Source organism: Nelumbo lutea, chromosome 6 (genome assembly GCF_056320005.1).
Source record: "Nelumbo lutea isolate HS-2025 chromosome 6, American lotus-T2T, whole genome shotgun sequence".
NCBI lineage: Eukaryota > Viridiplantae > Streptophyta > Magnoliopsida > Proteales > Nelumbonaceae > Nelumbo > Nelumbo lutea.
The window spans coordinates 26,231,616-26,250,432 of record NC_142689.1 but is presented as its reverse complement, the minus strand read 5'-3'; the positions used below and the strand labels follow the sequence as shown (position 1 = coordinate 26,250,432).

General features: G+C 39.0%; 1 protein-coding gene across 2 annotated transcripts in view; it reads right to left on the bottom strand.

Moving 5' to 3' along the window:
- MCCA (methylcrotonyl-CoA carboxylase alpha chain) overlaps positions 1-18,817 on the bottom strand; it is a 44,054-nt gene that overhangs the window by 2,546 nt on the left and 22,691 nt on the right. Inside the window, exons 9-13 of one of the 2 annotated variants that reach the window (XM_088951074.1) lie at positions 4,188-4,292; positions 3,541-3,677; positions 2,109-2,343; positions 1,858-2,024; positions 1,422-1,538 (exon numbers count right to left, since the gene is read on the bottom strand). In XM_088951074.1, the coding sequence (XP_088807200.1) occupies positions 1,422-1,538; positions 1,858-2,024; positions 2,109-2,343; positions 3,541-3,677; positions 4,188-4,292 (761 nt within the window). The remainder of the gene's footprint in view (positions 1-1,421; positions 1,539-1,857; positions 2,025-2,108; positions 2,344-3,540; positions 3,678-4,187; positions 4,293-18,817) is intronic. The other variant, XM_088951075.1, reaches the window with a different exon arrangement.

Genomic DNA, 18,817 nt, shown 5'->3' with positions numbered 1-18,817 from the left:
GCAAAAAGAGTTTCTGAAAGAAAAAAAAACAATTAAATTAAAGAAAACCAATTATGGTTATAATTATTTTATTGAACTTAAATTACTCCTCATATCCAATTTCAATGTTTGATGAAATTCCAAAGAATTTTCATTTACAGTCCAGATGTAAAATCGGTGAAATGGACATTGTTATCATTTTAAAGCTGTTTATTAACCCAGCCAGCATCCATGGTGGGACAAAGAAGCAATACAGACGAATAAAGGAAACAAACAAATAAGAAGAAAATAGTTGGTCAGACCTGGATTTGAACATTTATTAAAGAAGCAAGAAGAAGAAATGCTCTCTGTAAGAAAACCCAGTAAAACTAGCTCTTTTATTTTATATTTAAGGAGAAACCCCAAGTTTTGCAAACGCGCAAACAACCAGAGAAGCAATAGGTAAGAAAAGATTCATTTCTTAAAGAAGGAGATGACTTACTGGTGAGATTCCAAAGGAAAAACTTTTGCTAATGTATGAAAGAGGGGAAATGAAATAAAAGAAAACCCTTGGGATTTTCAGCTGGAGCCTGGAGAAGTGTCTCCACTGGTGATCTTGAGAGGATGTTGAAGATGATTTCAAGAGGGAGGTCTTCCATGTTCTAAATGTGAAGAAGAATCGGCAATGACAAGCAAGAAAAAAAAAATACTTTTGGTGAAGAGAAATTGGTAGTGCAAGGAGGCCGATGTCTATTTCATATATATATATATATATATATATAAATAGACATCGGCAATGACAAGCAAGAAAAAAAAATTACTTTCGGTGAAGAGAAATTGGTAGTGCAAGGAGGCCGATGTCTATTTCATATATATATATATATATATATATATATACACTTGAGTTAAATTAAAGAGAAATGACCAGAGTACCTCTGTTCATTTTACCAAAAACAAAACACCCATTGTTGCACTATATATATATATATATATATATATATATATATATATATATATTAAAACAAATCCCTCAGACTAGAAAGCTTCTCCCTTAGACAAGTGTCCTCTTAGTTTCTCAAGAAAGAGCATCTCAAAAGTGGTTACTCCCACTCCAAACAAAAGCTTCCTTCCTCAGACACGTGTCTACCCACTCAAAAAGAGTATGAGCTTCAAATGGTAGTTATCTCCATTCTCAAAAAGGTTAGTGGTAGTTACCCCCACTAAAAGAGGGAAAAAAAAACAAAACCTCATTTCAAATGATGTAGGATCCATAAAGTGGGATAATTTTTATAAATAAAACTTGATTTAGTCTCTTATATTAAATAAAAAATCTATATATCGAAAAATATCAAATAAAACAATAACCTAAAATTGCAACATAAAAATGGGTATCAAATAAAGCATATTAATGGACCACCTTTCTGATAGGTAAATGAAAGAATGTGTTTGCAGAAAGAGTTTACCTGGGTATAAACAGCTAAACTAACATCCATCCTTAATCCATCAGTTTCAACTCTGAAATCATGATGTCCAAGGTATAGAACTTCAATTTCTATCCCACGAGAATCACCATCTCCTCTCTGTTGGGTGCATATACAACACTTTTTGAGTAAAAAAAAGAAAAAAAAAACTTAAGGCTATGTTTGGTTTGATATAAATAAGAGAGTATCAGAAAGTTGAGGGGGAATTCTTAACAATTTTTGTGAAATTCCTTGAGAACTTTCCCTCAAGTTTCCTCTCTCATCTTCTATCAAACCAAACACAGCCTAAGAGTAATGCAAACAGAGAACAAGTATAGGTAGAACAGAAAATCTAATGCAAACAGAGAACAATCTGAATTTGAAGTACAGAAATTGGGATTGAAACCATCTCTTTATGAATATTATAAGTAGGATTTACCTCAATGAAATAGTTCCCATCTGGTCGATATTTGATACCAAGCTTCAAAATCTTTGAGACACTGTTATCATACTCATCATCCCACTCAAGTTCCATTGTACACCTTGCAGAATGATGGACTCGGAAAGTTGGATGGGCATACCATAAAGAGAGTAAACTACTATCCCCTGCAAAAGCTTGTAAATTTGGATATTAAGACACCATGAATAGTTCAGTAATACCACCCAACATGTTTATATCATTGAGCTTACCAGGAAGACTTTCCCTGTAAGCTACTTGTTCCTTTTTGCAAATACAAGCAGCAACCAATGTTGCACCAAGTGCAGCAGCATTATATGCATCCTTTGCCAATATTTCATTAGATGGATCGAAAAATAGGTCATCTTTAAAATGCTCAATAAAGTGAGTTTCCACTTGTCCATTTTCAAATGCCCAATGTTTGGCAAGCCTTTGTAGGAAATTAATATTGGTTGGCAAGCCTGCGACCTGCAAATATTGCTAGCATTTAATATTGGGGTTTAATTTAGAAACCTCAATGATACAAACATGACACCCCTGAAAATATTCAATAGAAGCTATACAGAGGCATCAAACCAATCAGAGGTGACAGATATTATATTTCACAAGACACCTAAATAACCCACCTAGTGGACTATAGTTCCAAGAAGATAGTGGTACACTTGAGGCACACTTCTAGAAGATAGGATTCAGTAGCAAACACGCATGATTGAGAGATATTGAAAGTGCAAATTCAAATTTATCATGTGCATAGATGATCAATAACTGCACCAGAAAGAAGGAGCAACTCGGTGCATGTAGAAGACTCCAAAAGAGAAAAGGAGAAGACCAAAGAAAGTATAGGTTGAAGTGCTAGGAAATTATCTAAAGGCTTATAATAGCTCTTGATAGAGCATGACAGAAGGACAGAATCCATGTAGCTTACCCCAAATAGTTGGGATTAAAGTTGATTGAGTTGAACCATCTACCATGTTTTCACTGATTGTCCAATCAGGGCAACAAGGTTCATGCAACCGTACCATGAAATCAGACGAGGGAACCAGATTTATAAACAAGCATTTTTTTAGTGTCTGGATGTCCCAAAGCTTATATATATATAAATGACAAAGATACATAGATATTTTAATGATGCAATATTGTCATAAAGATAACCGTAAACTTATAGATGGTTTGTCTGGATATTCTTTCCAACTTTATTTTATTTTTCATTATTATCTAATCAGAGCTACATCTATATTACATAGAACATCTAAATCATTTTTACTGTCTAGAAATGAAATATCTATTGCATTTCTGCACTAATGAAAGAGAGCTTTCAATTGGTATACTGAAGGACAACAAATAATATTAAATCAAACTCCCAACACTATGACTTCTGAGAGAGGAGTTCCAAGAAGGTTCAACTTCTGGGAAAGGATTTGGAAACTGTTTCACAGATGTGTCAAGAACACAGATGGATATAATATCAGATCGAAATTTACACTAAAAATTGAAGCATCTGACATGATATGACAACATTGTAAAGGTATGCTGGTATCATAGTTTGGAAAATGACAACCTTGTATAAGATGATACAGGCACCAACTGTAGGCATACTGGTGTCAATCATCGTGACAATAAAACCTGATAACCACATTTTCTTCAAATTCAAAAAACTAGATATACCTGAAATTTTGACAAGCAATCCTTCAATTTAACCAATGCTGAATCACGATTTTCTCCCCATACTACAAGCTTAGCAATCATTGGATCATAATGCATGCTAACAGTGTCTCCCTGTTCCACTCCTGTCTCAACTCGAACTGCTCAGTAAGCAGATCAGAAAGTGACTTCAGTTAACAGAATGATAATGTCAAAGAAAAATATCTAGCATGAAAAGTAGATGCATATTCTAAACATGACAAAAACACCTAGAACATCCTGACTACAAGGGCAGCCCAGTGTACAAGGCTCTCACTAATGCGGGGTCTGGGGAGGGGCAGATGTATGCAGCCTTACCCCTGCAGATACAGAGAGGCTGTCATTCTTTTGAATTGCAGCAATATGTTCACAGATTGTTTATGTCTGTGATTGGTAGATATCCCAATAGACATTCTATAGACTGGATGGCTAGGATCATTTGATTGGAAAATTCCTGGACTAGAAATCTTCTACATGGAACCATCAAAATGGTGGTTATCCATCTTTGAATAAATCAATAGTGTCAGGGGGAGACAGCTTCTTCTTTCCTCCCCCATTTGAACAACTTCTACAGAAAAAATAAAAATAAAAACAAAGTACGGCAGCCTTTTTCCTTCTACATGTGCATGCACCTGTTGGTGAGACAGGGGCAGGATGATAATGATGGAGGACTCCAGTTGCTGGAAGAAATCCTTTTGGAACATTTTCGGCATATATCCGAGCTTCAAAGGAATGACCTGACACCAAAAGTAAGGAATTATAAACAAAGATCACAAAGTGAAAAGAGGCTACATAACTTGAATATGTGGTAAAAATAATAAAATTAAAATGAAAATAAATTCAGCTGCATAACCTCCATAGACCAGGCTGCAAGATGAAAAATGAACTAACACTATGACTTGTAGGCAAGCCAAATTTTCTTCTATAGTTGATCAGCCTCAAAAAATCCCATTACCATGGTTTCAACTGCTTTATGCCATATATAATTCTAATATACCCCTGACTTGGTGGCAAAGCTGTTCAGCCTAGATCTCTTCTGATTTGTGACAGGAAAAAGTTAGTGGTTGTGATAGGATGGCACCAATTAATGTAGAATCAATAGCTCTAATAAAGTCGTAACTTGTAAGAAGGGTTGTTTAAATGTGGTGTATTATTCACTATTCACACCCATAGACCAAAGAATTCTAATATGATGACAAATTACAATAGTGCCCTTATTTGGGTGCCCAAAATATAAACAGGGATAAAGACAAAATACCCTTCCAATAAAATCTGTTCTCAACACTTCCCCTCAAGCTGATCACAGATATCTATCATGCCCAGCTTGTCTAAATTACTGTGAAATTTTGTTTTGTGGACTCCCTTAATGAGACAATCAGCAAGCTGGTCTTATGATCTCACAAAGTTTAGAAAAATCTCTTCACTGGCTATCTTCTCTATGATGAAATGTTGGTCTACTTCAATATACTTTGTACGGTCATGTTGCACAAGATTATAAGTAATGTTTATAACTGCTTGGTTATCACAGTAGAGTTTCATTGGAGTATCTGTCTAGATTCCCATCTCTGTCAATAGGGTCTTTAACCAAAGCAACTCAAACACTCCATGTACCATTGCCTTGTATTCTACCTCTGCACTAGAACGAGCAACAACTGATTGTTTCTTCATTCTCCATGAAACCACATTGCCTCCCACTAAAGTACAATAGCTAGATGTAGATCTCATGTCATCAATAGATCCTGCCTAGTTTGCATCTCTGTATAAGCCTCAACCTTTAGATGTCCATGGTTGGAGTATAACATCTCTTATTGGGAATCCCTTCAAATATGCAAGAATTCTATTGATAGCTTGCATGTGAGAGGTCCTTGGTTCATACATATAGTGGCTTACCACACTAACTACATAGGATATGTCAGGTATAGTCAAGCAAAGGGAAAGGAGCCAACCAACCAATCTTTGATAAAACCCTCCTATCTAGAAGAATATCTCCAAAACTAGCACTCAACTTGTGATTAGGATCACTTAAGGTTTCAACACGCTTGCACCTCAATTTCCCGACCTCATGGAGTAAGTGTAGAACATATTTTCTCTGAGAAATGAAAATTCTTTTCTTTAATCTTGCAACTTCAATTCCAAGGAAACATTTAAGCTCACCAAGGTCCTTAATTTCAAACTTAGAAGCAAGGAAGGATTTTAACTAGTTGATTCCTAAAACACCATCTCCAATATCAACAATATCATCAACATAGTCGCTTGTCCATTGACTCTTCTTATGAAAAGAGTATGATCAACCTGAGATTGAGAAAATCCAATCTTCAAAACAACCCTTTTAAATCTATTGAACCAAGCTCTAGGAGACTGTTTGAGACCATACAAAGCCTTTTTTAAACAATAAAACTTCCCTTCACTGTTAGGGAGGATCACCCTTGGAGGCAACTCCATATAAACCTCTTCTTGTTGGTCCCCATTGAGGAAGGCATTCTTTACATCCATCTGATGTAGAGGCAAAATGTTTTGGCAAAGAATGAGGTGGCTTTGTCTCAGGCTTATACTATGGTGAGTAGTGAGGAGAGCAGAAGACAGGTTCAGTCTATAGAGCTATAGGTTGATCACTATGCTAATGTTGGGGTGAAGCCAAAGGTTAACATTGGGAAGAAAGATGTTGTCTGTGAATACTACAAGAAGCCTAAACATACTAATGACACCTGTTGGAAGCTGCACCTAGAGCCCACTCTTGCCAAACTCAAGTGTCAAGAATGGAAACAATGGAAAAAGGATTAAGAATGGAAAAGGTGGAAATGCAAATGCATCCACCTCCTCACAGAATGAATAAGGGAAGAGTGGTGAGAAGTTAGTGGGAGAGCAGCTTGCAGCCACCAAGGTTGAGTATGAGAAATATGGCTGAATAATTAGTCATTTGGAGTCTACTGCTATAGCATCTAATTCATCAGAGACAGTTCCTTCCTTTGTGTATGCACACTCAAGCGTGCCATTGCAAATCATGCTACTATTTTAGGTGCTTATAAAATCCCTTAGATAATTGATTTTGGTGCCTCTGACCATATGACCAGTGTTTCACATTTATTCACCTCTTACCAACTCCTTTCTAGCCGGGACAAGATATCCCTTGTTGATGGTTCACTGGTTCCTATCATGGGAAAGGGAGACATCAAGACCTCACATGCCCTAACCTCATCATCTATTCTTAATGTACCTAAACTTAATACTAATTTGCTTTCAATTAGTAATTTAATTAAATCCTTGAATTGCAATGTGACCTTTTTCCCTTCATATTATGTTTTATAGGACATGAAATCTCAGAAGGTGATTGGGAGTGACCACGAGGTGAATGGGATATATATGTTAGACATGCATAAGCAAAGCCAAGTACAACCTCAGAGAACTGCTTTTGTTTCAGAATCCACTAGTTGTATTATATTATATCATAGTTGTTTGGGTCATTTGTCTTTCTCTTCATTGAGTCAATTGTTTCCAGAATGATTTAAAAGAATAAGTCTATCGAGTCTACATTGTGAGTCTTTCAAAACATTGTAAGAACACTTATCCTTCAAGTAATAAATGATCAAATATTCCTTTTAATATTATTCACTCTAATGTGGAGCCTTACCATTTACCTTGTATGGGTGGCTATAGATATCTCATCCTATTTATTGATGACTTTTCACGATATATCTGGATTTACCTTATGCACTCTCATGTAGAAGTGCCCAAACTTGTGCTACAGTTCCATGAATATATATACTTACTCAGTTTGATACCCGCATCAAAATATTCCCATTAAACAATGCTAAGGAATATTTTGAGAAGGATCTTACCTCCTACCTTAAAAAATTAGGGATTGTTCATCAGAGTTCTTCTGCATGTACTCCACAGCAAAATATAGTGGAGAGGAAAAATAGACATATTGTGGAAGTGCAAGGGCTATTCTTTTTGCTATCAATGTTCTTGTGAAATTTTTGGGTGATGCAGTTTTAACAACCACTTATCTTATTAACCACATGCTTTCCCAAGTCTTGGGGTTAAAGTCTCCTTTTGGTGTCTTCTTTCCTAGTGTTGAGGTTTCCTCCATTCCTCTATGTCTTTAATTGCACTTGCTATGTCCACATTCCCAATTCCAAGAGACATAAGTTTGAACCCAAGGCTCAAAAATGTATCTTCTTTGGTTATGCCTCCATACAAAAAGGGTATGTTGTTTTGACCCCATTAGTAGCAACCAGTTTATTTCGTTGGATGTCACCTTTGCAGAGCCAACTCCTTTTCATAGTCACCCTTCCGAGGGAGAGAGTTCTCTTGAACTGTTTTCTCCATCCCTTCCTTTACCACCTTAAATTGAGTCTTGTGTTGAATGCTCCACAGTTACTTCTATTCCCATGGAGGGGTCCTCTCTTTCGATGTCTCCCATTCCTGCACCTCCCCCTCCTCCTGCTAGTCTTCTAGTTTTTACCACTCATCCTATTCTCCAAAGGTAGTACTAGTGGCAAAGATTAAGGCAAACATAGGTTGATCCCAAATCTCTAGTTGAATCTCAATTGCTTCCAATCACCAAAGAGAGGACAAGTCCGACATCTCCACCACTATCACCCTTGTTTCTAGGCCTAGACCTTCCCATTGCTCCGAGAAAGGGTAAGACGAAATGCACAACTCATTGCATTTCCAAACATCTTTCTTATAGCTTGTTGTCCCCATCCTACTATTCCTTTCTAGCCTCTATTTTCTTTCAAGCCATTCCAAAGTCAATGACTAAAGCCTTAGCCAAACCAGAGTGGAGGGATGCTATGAGGATTAAAATGGAAGCACTTCATAAAAATAATACTTGGAATATTATTGACTTGCCAGCTAGGAAGGAACCTATTGGGTGCAAGTGGGTTTACATTATCAAGTATCATGCAGATGGGTCAATTGGGTGATATAAGGCACATCTTGTTGCCAAGGGATATACTCAAGTGTATGGGATAAATTACACTGAGACCTTCTCTCTAGTTGCTAAAATGACTTCTGTGAAAATCCTTTTATCTTTAGCAGTGAGTTGTGATTGGCCTCTTTACTAGTTTGATGTTAAGACTTAAGAATGTATTCCTAAATGGTGATCTCATTGAAGAAGTATATATGTCCCTTCCCCTGGTATATATGGTAATGAGATGCAAGGTAAGGTGTGCAGATTGAAGAAGTCACTTTATGGCTTGAAAAAATCTCCACATGCTTGGTTTGACAGGTTTAGGGCTGCTCTTGTTCAGTTTGGCTACACTCGAATCCAATCAGATAATACCCTCTTTGTTAAGAGAAGAAATAATCGGGTCACATTTCTTATCATTTATGTGGATGATATTGTTGTTACTAGTAATGATACACAAGAAGTTCCTCAATTCTAAATTTGAGATCAAAGACTTGGGGGAGATGTAGGATTTTTTGGGCATTGAGGTTGCTAGGTCCAAAGAAGGTATCTTTATTTCTTAGTAAAAGTATGTGATGGATCTCCTTATTGAGGTTGGGAAACTTAGTGCTAAACCTGCCTTCACCCCTATTGATGTGAATCATAAACTTTCAGCTGATGATAGAGAACTTTTAGTTGATAGGGGAGTGCTTCAAAGGTTATTGAGGAAACTTCTTTACCTACGTATAATTCATCTAGACATTTCATATGTTGTGAGTGTAATCAGCCAGTTCATGCATGTTCCTAGAGACGCACATATGGTTGCTACAGAAAGGGCACTAAGCTATCTTAAGGGAACTCCCGGTAAGGGTATACTATTTGATAAACATGGTCATATGAAGGTAGAAGCATATACAGATGTTATAGGAGGTTCACATCAAGCTATTGTGCTATGGTAGCTGGGAATATTGTTTCTTGGAGGAGTAAAAAATAGTCAGTGGTTGCTACATCTTCAACTGAAGCAGAGTATAGGGCTATGGCCCATGGGGTTTCTTAGTTATGGTATAGATTTCTCCTTGATGAGATGGGTGTCTTGTGTGACAAGCCACTGATGTTATATTGTGATAACCAAGCTCTATTAACATTGCTCACAACCCAGTTCAGCATGATAGAACTAAGCACGTTGAGGTAGATGGACACTTTATATGAGAGAGAGTGGCTTCAAGAGACGTGTGTCTTCCTTTCATTGCATCAGAAGAGTAGTTAGCAGATTTTCTAAGGGAGTTCCAAAAGCAAAGCTTCAACATTATGTAAGCAAGATAGGCATGATTGACATCTATGCTCAGCTTGAGGGGGAGTGTAGTGAGAATGGGTTGAATGGGCCTTAGTTTCTTTATTTCTTTTAAGTTATGTTTTATTTTATGTTCTTTCAATTATGGGCCTCTTTTGTTTTGTTTTATTAATTCTTTAGGGGTGGCCAGGGCATCTAGGGAATTGTACTCATTTTAGAATTCAGAAAAAATATAAAATATCTTGAGGGGGGGGGGGCACTGGGGGCTAGAGAGAGGATCAAGCACTTCTCTTCTTTCTTCTTTCCTTCTTTCACAAACTTCTATTGAATCTTTCCTTGCTTTTTCCATAATTTTGAATTATTATAGGTGTGTTTCACAACTATAATCACCCAAATAGAATTCATTTTAGCCATAGGAGCAAATGTATCATGCAACGGGAATCTTGTCCTTAGGAAGAGAAACTGTAATAGACTGTCATTTCATGTTATGTTATGTTTCTCTCTGTTGTGGGCCTTATTCTGGGCCCATACTCTGTAATGTTCTGTTTTTTTTGTATTTTCCTGCCCACTCAAGGGCCTCTCTGTAATTTGTCAAAGATTAACTTATTAATAAGATGTTTAGAGTGTTAGAGAGGGGTTATGTTCGAACCTCTTACTCTCTAACACTCATTGCCGCCAGCTCTCTCTTCTCTTCCTCTCTTGTTTGTTTATTTTCTGATTTGCATCTAATCTCAAACAGTTCCATACATCAAGTGGGTTGTTTTTCAACTTGGTATCAGAGCGGGCCATTGCTTGGCGTGTCCCTCATGTGGTTCTAGTTCAGCCAACTACATGAGGAGGTTCTAGGGCTGAAAGTTTACAGTCATCCGCCTGGTTCTTGGAGTCATTGGAGGGTGCCCAAGTTTCTATACACTTGGAGAAGGGTTCGGTGACCAAGAAGAATCTGAGAGCAAGTTGTTTGGCCTGATTTGAAATCAGAGAAAAAGAATTTCGAAGTTATCTCAGAGAACGAGTGTTCGGCCTGGTTTATAGTTCAAACCAGAGACTCTCTTACTGTAAGTCTTTTTTCAGTCCTTTGCTGGGTTATTTTTTGTTGTTTGGAGGACTGTTAAAGCATTCAAAGCCCACCTCCATTCGGCCCACTATTGCTAGACTGATTCTACTCAGAAATTTCTGGGTTGTTTTGGAGGTGCTATTCGACTGATTATTGGACTGCCAAGCTACTGAAACTGATCTAAAACTAAGTGGTACTAGTCTCATCTTCATCCCAACCTCTTCTTGGACCTATATTGAACACTTTGAAGTGGTTTCTTCTAGTTAACAGTAGGTTGTTAACTATTGCACACTGAGTGTTCGACAAAAGGTCTCTTAAGGACTGTGGCCCTTTTTTCTTCTCTTTGGGACAACGGCTGTTGGGAACCTGAAATACCTTGTGATTGGAGGTTTCTAAGAGTCCTTTGAAGGCTGAAACAGTAAAGAAAGAACTACCACCGAACTGGACTATCACAGTTATCAAGATTGAACTTATCTGTGAGCTAGTTGTTGTTGCCTATTCGGCTCAAACTAAACTCATCAAGACCCTAGTACCTTGGGGAACCGATTGAAAATCCTAATTGGAGCCTTTACATGATGGATTTCTCAAGCCTTGAAAACAAGAATGCTGCTGAATATGGACAGATTTTGGGAACCCCAACCGATTCTATGCTGGCTGTAACTACTTGGCTTGGTCACAATTAGTGAAAATCCATATTTGTAGCAAAGGAAAATGGGGTTTTATTTTTGGGAGCAAGAAGCTCCTCCAGAGGATGATCCATCTTATGAGAGATGGGTGCAAGAAAACTACACAGTGATTGGGTGGCTTGTGAACTCAATGCAGCCACAGATTAGTCAACATTATCCGTGGATGAACTCGGCTAAAGAAATCTGGGATAGTGTTGCAGAAACTTACTCCCAGAAGTTGAATGTTGCCAGAGCTTACAAACTGAGAAGTGATGTGAAGAATCTAAGACAGGGGGAGAAGTCACTTGCAGCATACTTCTCAGCCCTAAAATCTATATGGCAAGAGATTGATTTGATAGAGGCGGTGACATGGGACACCCCTAAGGATGCTGAAACATACAGGAAATTGGTTGAAAGGAATAGGGTCTTTGAGTTCTTGACAGGACTGAATTCTGAATATGACATTACAAAGCAAAACATCTTGTCTAAGGAAGATGTTTCATTGTCTCAAGCATATGCTTTGGTCAGCAGTGAAGAAAGTAGGAGGCAAGTGCAAGTTCAATGAGTCAGTACCAATGATCATTTTGCAAATATGGGAATTAAACCCAAAAGGGTTACAGGAACTCCCAGTGACACAGGAAAGAAGGAGGTGGTGTGTGAATATTGCAAGAAGCCGAAACACACCAAGGACAAGTGCTGGAAATTGCATCCCAGTCCTGTCCCTATCCGATTCTAGAAGAAGAATGATAGTAGAAAGACAAGAAGTGCACATGCAGCCACAAGTACAGATACAGAGGTTGAGTCTGCCAGTGCAAAATTGGCAACCATGAAAGCTGAATATGAGAAGTTTAGAAAGATGATCAGCCAGCTTGAAGGTGTAACTTCATCATCCAACCCTTCTGGAAGTCCAGCCACCACCGCATTTGCTCACTCAGGTATAAGGGCTTCTGCTAACCATGCATTCACATCAGATAATCCCAAGACCCCTTGGATCATTGACTCAGGTGCTTCTGACCACATGACAAACATTTCCACTTTGTTTGTGAAATATGATTTGCTTCCTAGTCGTGAAAAAATCACCTTAGTTGATGGTTCTTTTGCCCCTATTTCTGGCAAGGGAACTGTCAAGCCTACAAACTCTTTACTCTTATCTTCCACTCTTCATGTACCTAAGTTAAATACCAACTTGTTATCTGTAAGTAGCTTGACCAAGTCATTGAATTGTTGTGTAACCTTTTTCCCTTCTCACTGTGTGTTTTAGGACCTAGAGTCTCGGAATTGTTGTGGCTAAGGTCCTTAATGGAAGAACTTGGGATTGATCATGACAAACCCATGATGTTGTACTGTGATAATCAGGCTGCCACCAACATTGCTCACAACCCGGTACAACATGATAGAACCAAACATATTGAGGTTGATAGACACTTTATTTGTGCAAGAGTCTCCTCCGGTGAAGTGTGTCTTCCATTCATTACTTCTGAAGGACAATTGGCAGATTTCCTAACCAAGGGAATTTCCAAGGCAAGGCTTCAACATGACACTGGCAAGCTGGGCATGATTAACATCTATGCTCAGCTTGAGGGGGAGTGTAGAGAAGATGGGCCAAATGGCCCATAGACTGTCATTTCATGTTATGTTATGTTTCTCTCTGTTGTGGGCCTTATTCTGGGCCCATACTCTGTAATGTTCTGTTTTTTTTTGTATTTTCCTGCCCACTCAAGGGCCTCTCTGTAATTTGTCAGAGATTAACTTATTAATAAGATGTTTAGAGTGTTAGAGAGGGGTTATGTTCGAACCTCTTACTCTCTAACACTCATTGCCGCCAGCTCTCTCCTCTTCCTCTCTTGTTTGTTTATTTTCTGGTTTGCATCTAATCTCAAACAGTTCCATACATCAAGTGGGCTGTTTTTCAACTGAAACAATCTATTAAGTTTGGTTCTTTATGAAAGCTTTCATCTCTTGGCTCATAGCCTCCTTCCACTAAGATAACTACACTACCTCTACAACATTGTGAGGAATGGAAATAGACGAAATAACAAAAATATAGGCACAACAAGAGGGTGAGAGAGCATCATAGGAAACATAAATAGCAATAGGGTAGCTAGTGGTGCATTTCCGCTTTCCTTTACTAGTGGTAATAGGAAGATCAAGATTAGAATTTGAGGTATGAGGTTCAATAACAGATGTGTTAGGTTCAAGATTACCTTAATTTGGGAGTTCAGATTTTGGTGGACACTCAACATCAAGAGTCACTCTCATATTGTGCCTAATAAAAAACTACTGCCAAGATCGAGGCTGATAGATAGGAGGAGGAGGAGGTGAAGGAATATTACCACAGCAAGTAAAAGAAGAAGTAGATGGATAGATAGATATTGGGATAGGAATAGGGAAGCAAAAAGGAGTCCAATCTTTACTAACACGATCCCCCTAAAGAACAAGACAAGATAACCAAGAGAAAGGAAAGAACTCAAGGAATGTGACATCCTTAAATACATATCTCCTTCTAGAAAGAGGATCAAAACATCTATATCCCTTCGGAACAAGAGAATAACCAAGATACACTTGATGGGCTTTGGATCAAATTTATGTTTAGAAAAACTCATGTCATGCACAAAGCAAGTACAACCAAAGATTTTTAGGGGTAAATTAAACATTGGTTCATTAAGGAAAAGGAGCTAGTGAGGAGATTGAAGACGGTGTTCTGGATGGAAGTTAATAACCTGTAGTCTCAACATCACCCCAAAAATGAGTGGGAACATGCATCTAGAATAATTGTTCTCGAGCCACCTCAACCATGCATGTTCTTCCATTTAGCAACCCCATTTTGTTGAGGGGTACGAGCACATGAGCTTTGATGAATAATTCCTTTCCCTTCAAGAAATACCCGTAGATGTTTTTCAAAGTACTCCTTTGCATTGCCAGATCTTATGATTTTAACTCTTTTCTAAAATTATGGTTCCACCATATTTAGAAAATTTTGAATAATTTTAGGTATCTTATCCTGATTCTTCATCGAATACAGCCATGTATATCAAGAATAGTCATCAATGAAAAGAAAGAAATACTTGTATCCACCCTTGCAAGGAACAGTATATGGGCCCCAAACATCAGTATGTGTCAAAGAAAAGGCAACATTACTTCTATTACTCACAAAATTTGTTCTACATTGCTTTGACAAATGACATGCTTCACACTGAAAATTCAAGTTTGACAAAGAATTAAACAACTTTGGAAATAAACGTTTCATGGAACCAAAAGACATGGCCAAGACAACAATGCCATAATTCTAAATGACTCAAATTTTCATTAGGATAGGACTCAGTCTGGCACAACAACCCTTGTTCAGATGTGTGATAAAAAAGATAGACTTCATCAGCCTCATGTCCACTTCCAATCATCCTCCCTCTGCTCAAGCCTTGGAAGGCATAATAAGTAGGAAAGGTCATAAACAATTATGGGATTTTGTAAAGGAATTAACAAATAATGGATTTTTATGCAACTGAGGCACATAGAGGACAAAACCCAGAGTGAGGCTACTAGTAAGCTTGACTTCACCCAGACTAGACATTAGAGTTTGAGAACCATCAGCTACTGTAATTTTACCCTTCCCTAGAGCTAACTTAAATGAGGTGATGGAAGAAGACACACTGGTCATGTGGGCACTAGTCCCATAATCTACAATCCAAGAGTTGTTAGAGGAGGAACAAGTAAGTGCACCCATCTTAGCAAAGGCATTGGACTGATTCTTAAAACTAATAGATGTAGACGTCCCACTCTTCTCCAAGTGCAGCAAGAGACTCCAAAATTTATCCAGCACATCAAAGGAGTCTAAGGCAGAAGATGAAGCAGAAATAAGCTGAACATCATTGCCAACAATTGCCAAATGAACGCTACCTTTCCTCCCTATCTTGAACTTCTTTGATTTCCAATGAAGATTTAGTTTCTAACATCTGTTCTTGGTATGTCTAGGCTTCTTACAATACTCACATACCACACCTTCAGACTTTTCATTGACAATATGCTTTCTTATGCACTGCTTGGGTTTAGATGACAAAGGCTAAGTGCTCAGCCACTAGAGGCTACATCATAGTAGCTTTTCTACTCTCCTCCCCCTGCACCAGGGAGTAGGTGGTTGAAAGAGAGACAATATTTGCACTAAGAATGTGTAAACTCAGGATTCAAACCAACCAGAAAACCAAAGACTCTATTCTCCTCAATATACTTCCGGTACTGATCACCATCCTCAGGGTCCTTCTGTTCCAAAAGTGATTGAAGGGAAGAAAAATATATGGCCATTGATCTTTCCCCCTAACACACACTACAAGCTTCTCTCCAAAGCTGATACATTCTAGCTATATTCTTAGTCTGGAGTAGGTAGCAACAACTCTATCGCAAACCAACTATGACATCACCAACGAGTTGTCTTGCTCCCATTTAGCAAACTTTGAATCTTCAAGCTTCGGTTTTACTTCTTTGCCTGTAATAAATTCCAACTTACCTCTTCCTGTGATGGTAAGCTTATCTAATTGGGACCACTCGAGAAAATTTGTCCCATCCAATTTCATTATAGTTATCATGCTACTGGAACTGTCCACATTTCCAAGAAGCACACAATAGAAGTTCAGGACTGTTATCAGTCATGAACCCTAATGGATTTCAGGTTCGAGAATAAGAAAAAAGGTAAAGAGAATAGAGGAGGAAGAGGGAGGAGAAGCATTAAAACACAAAAGTTGAAAAGGAGGAGCAGAAGCTTAATCATCTGCCGCCGCCACTTTAATTAATATTTATAGGTTATGCTCATTACATGGAAGGAACAGATCTGCCCTTAGTCTTTACATAACAAATAGAGCAAAAATAAGACTGAAATAAATAACAATTGAAACAACTAAATGACCAATAGCTAACCCTAGGAAGACTAGAACACCTTCTACCCTACGAACACAGTGGGACCGTAGCTGTGGGGCCCACATCAGTGTTCTCTACACTCCCCCTCAAGTTGGGAATAAATATTTATCATTCCCAACTTGGATAGATCCGCCTCTAGCTTCTTCCGTGGTACAGCTTTGGTGAGGATATCTGCCATGCATGTTGGAGGTGATGTATGGGAGACACACTTCTTGTGATGAGACCCTCTCTCGTACAAAGTGTCAATCAACTATCAATATGTTTAGTTCTGTCATGCTGCACCGGGTTGTGTGCTATATTAATAGCCGCTCGATTATCACAATACAGCATCAGGGGCTTCTCATTCTCAATACTCAATTCCTTAAGTAGGGTCTCCTCCAAGAGACCAGGTTACCTCTCACAAGAGCACAATATCCAGAGGTAGACCTTCTGTCATCAACACTCCCAGCCCAATCGGCATCCGTATAGACTTCCACCTTCATGTGGTCATTGTTCTTGAACAGTATACCTCTACCTGGGCATCTCTTCAAGTATGCTAGTATTCTTTCTGCTGCTAGAAGGTGTGTGGTTCTAGGAGAATGCATGTACTGACTGACAACACTAACTGCATAACTGATATCTGGCTGAGTGAGGCATAGATATAGGAGCTTTCCCACTAACCGTTGGAACATAACTTTGTCTTCAAGCAGCTCCCCACTCTCTGCACTAATTCTGTGGTTCTGTTCAATGGATGTATCTGCAGGTTTGACACCCAGCTTTCCAGTTTCAACCAACAGATCTAGAACATATTTCCTCTGAGAGACAAAGATCCCTTGTTTAGATCTAGCAACCTCAATACCCAAAAAATATCGTAGTGTACCCAGATCTTTCACCTCAAACTCTTGATGAAGGAGCTGTTTGAGGGACTCAATCTCATGGTTGTCATTTCCTGTCACCACAATATCATCAACATATACTGCAAGTAGTGTCAGCGACGACTCCACCCTCTTGATGAACAGTGTATGATCTGACTGGGCCTATACATAACCGAATTTCCCAAGGGCTAGTCTGAATCTGTCGACCCAAGCTCTACGTGACTGCTTCAAACCATACAATGCCTTATTGAGCCGACAAACCTTCTTACCTGCCTCTGTATCATAGAATCTAGGATGCAACTGCATGTAAACATCTTCCTGCAAGTCCCCATTCAAGAAGGAATTTTTAACATCCATTTGGTACAAAGGCCAAGTGTAGCTTGTTACAAGAGATAATAGAACCCGAATGGTGGTCATCTTGGCTACCGGGGCAAATGTCTCCAAGTAATCTATACCATAAGTCTGAGTGAACCCTTTTGCAATTAGTCGAGCTTTGTACCTCTCAATGGAACCATCCACACTGTGCTTCACACTAAATACCCATCTGCATCCAACTGGTTTCTTTCCTTTGGGCAAGTCAACTAGCTCCCAGGTATTATTTTTCAACAGGGCATCCATTTCAACTTGCATTGCACCTCTCCACTCCGGGACTGATAGGGCTTCTTGCACTGTTCTTGGAATAGGGACATTAGCAACGGAAGTGAGATAGGACCTGTGGGAGGGAGATAGGCGATCATAGGACAAAAACTGGGAGATGCAGTGGGCTGTAGATGTGGTGCAATGCTGTTTTCCTTTACGGATGGCAATGGGAAGGTCAAGGTCATCTGCAGGGGGTGAGGTAGCAACAATGGAAGGAGTCTCTGTGGGCCCTGGACTGTAATATCTGAACTTGGAGCCGCAAAAGAGGTTGGAGCTGGCTGGGACTGCTGATGACCGGGATCAACCTGCCTGCATCGCCTGTGATAGACTCGCAACTCCCGATCCCCCTGACCACCCTCGCTACTGCAGCCCTCATCACCCACTGGAATAGGTAAGAGAACAACCCCAAAAGTATTAACCCTGCCCTCACTACACTCCCCCTGAAGAAAAGGACCCAAATCTCCACGCTCACTACTCTCCCCCTGAGGAGAGACCCAAGAATAGTAGGGTGTCTCCTCAAAGAAAGTGACATCCATGGATACAAACTTCTTCCCGGAGACAGGATCATAGCAGCAATAACCCTTTTGAGTTTGTACATAACCAAGAAAGATGCATTTGGAGGCCTTAAGTTCGAACTTGGAGTGATGGGGACCGAGAAGCTGAACAAAACAGGTACAACCAAATGTTTTGAAAGGAATAGTGAACAACTCCTCATCTGGGTATAGAAGGGAAAAAGGAGATGACATATCAAGAACCCGGGAAGGAACCCGATTAATAAGATATACCACCGTGAGGATAGCATCACCCAAGAAGCGAATAGGGACATTGGAGGTAAACATAATGCTTCTAGCCACCTCCAAGATGTGCCTATTCTTCCTTTCTGCTGAGGTGTATGAGGGCAAGTGCTTTGGTGAATAACCCCATGAGTAAGAAGGTAAGATGTCAATGGCTTAGCAAAGTATT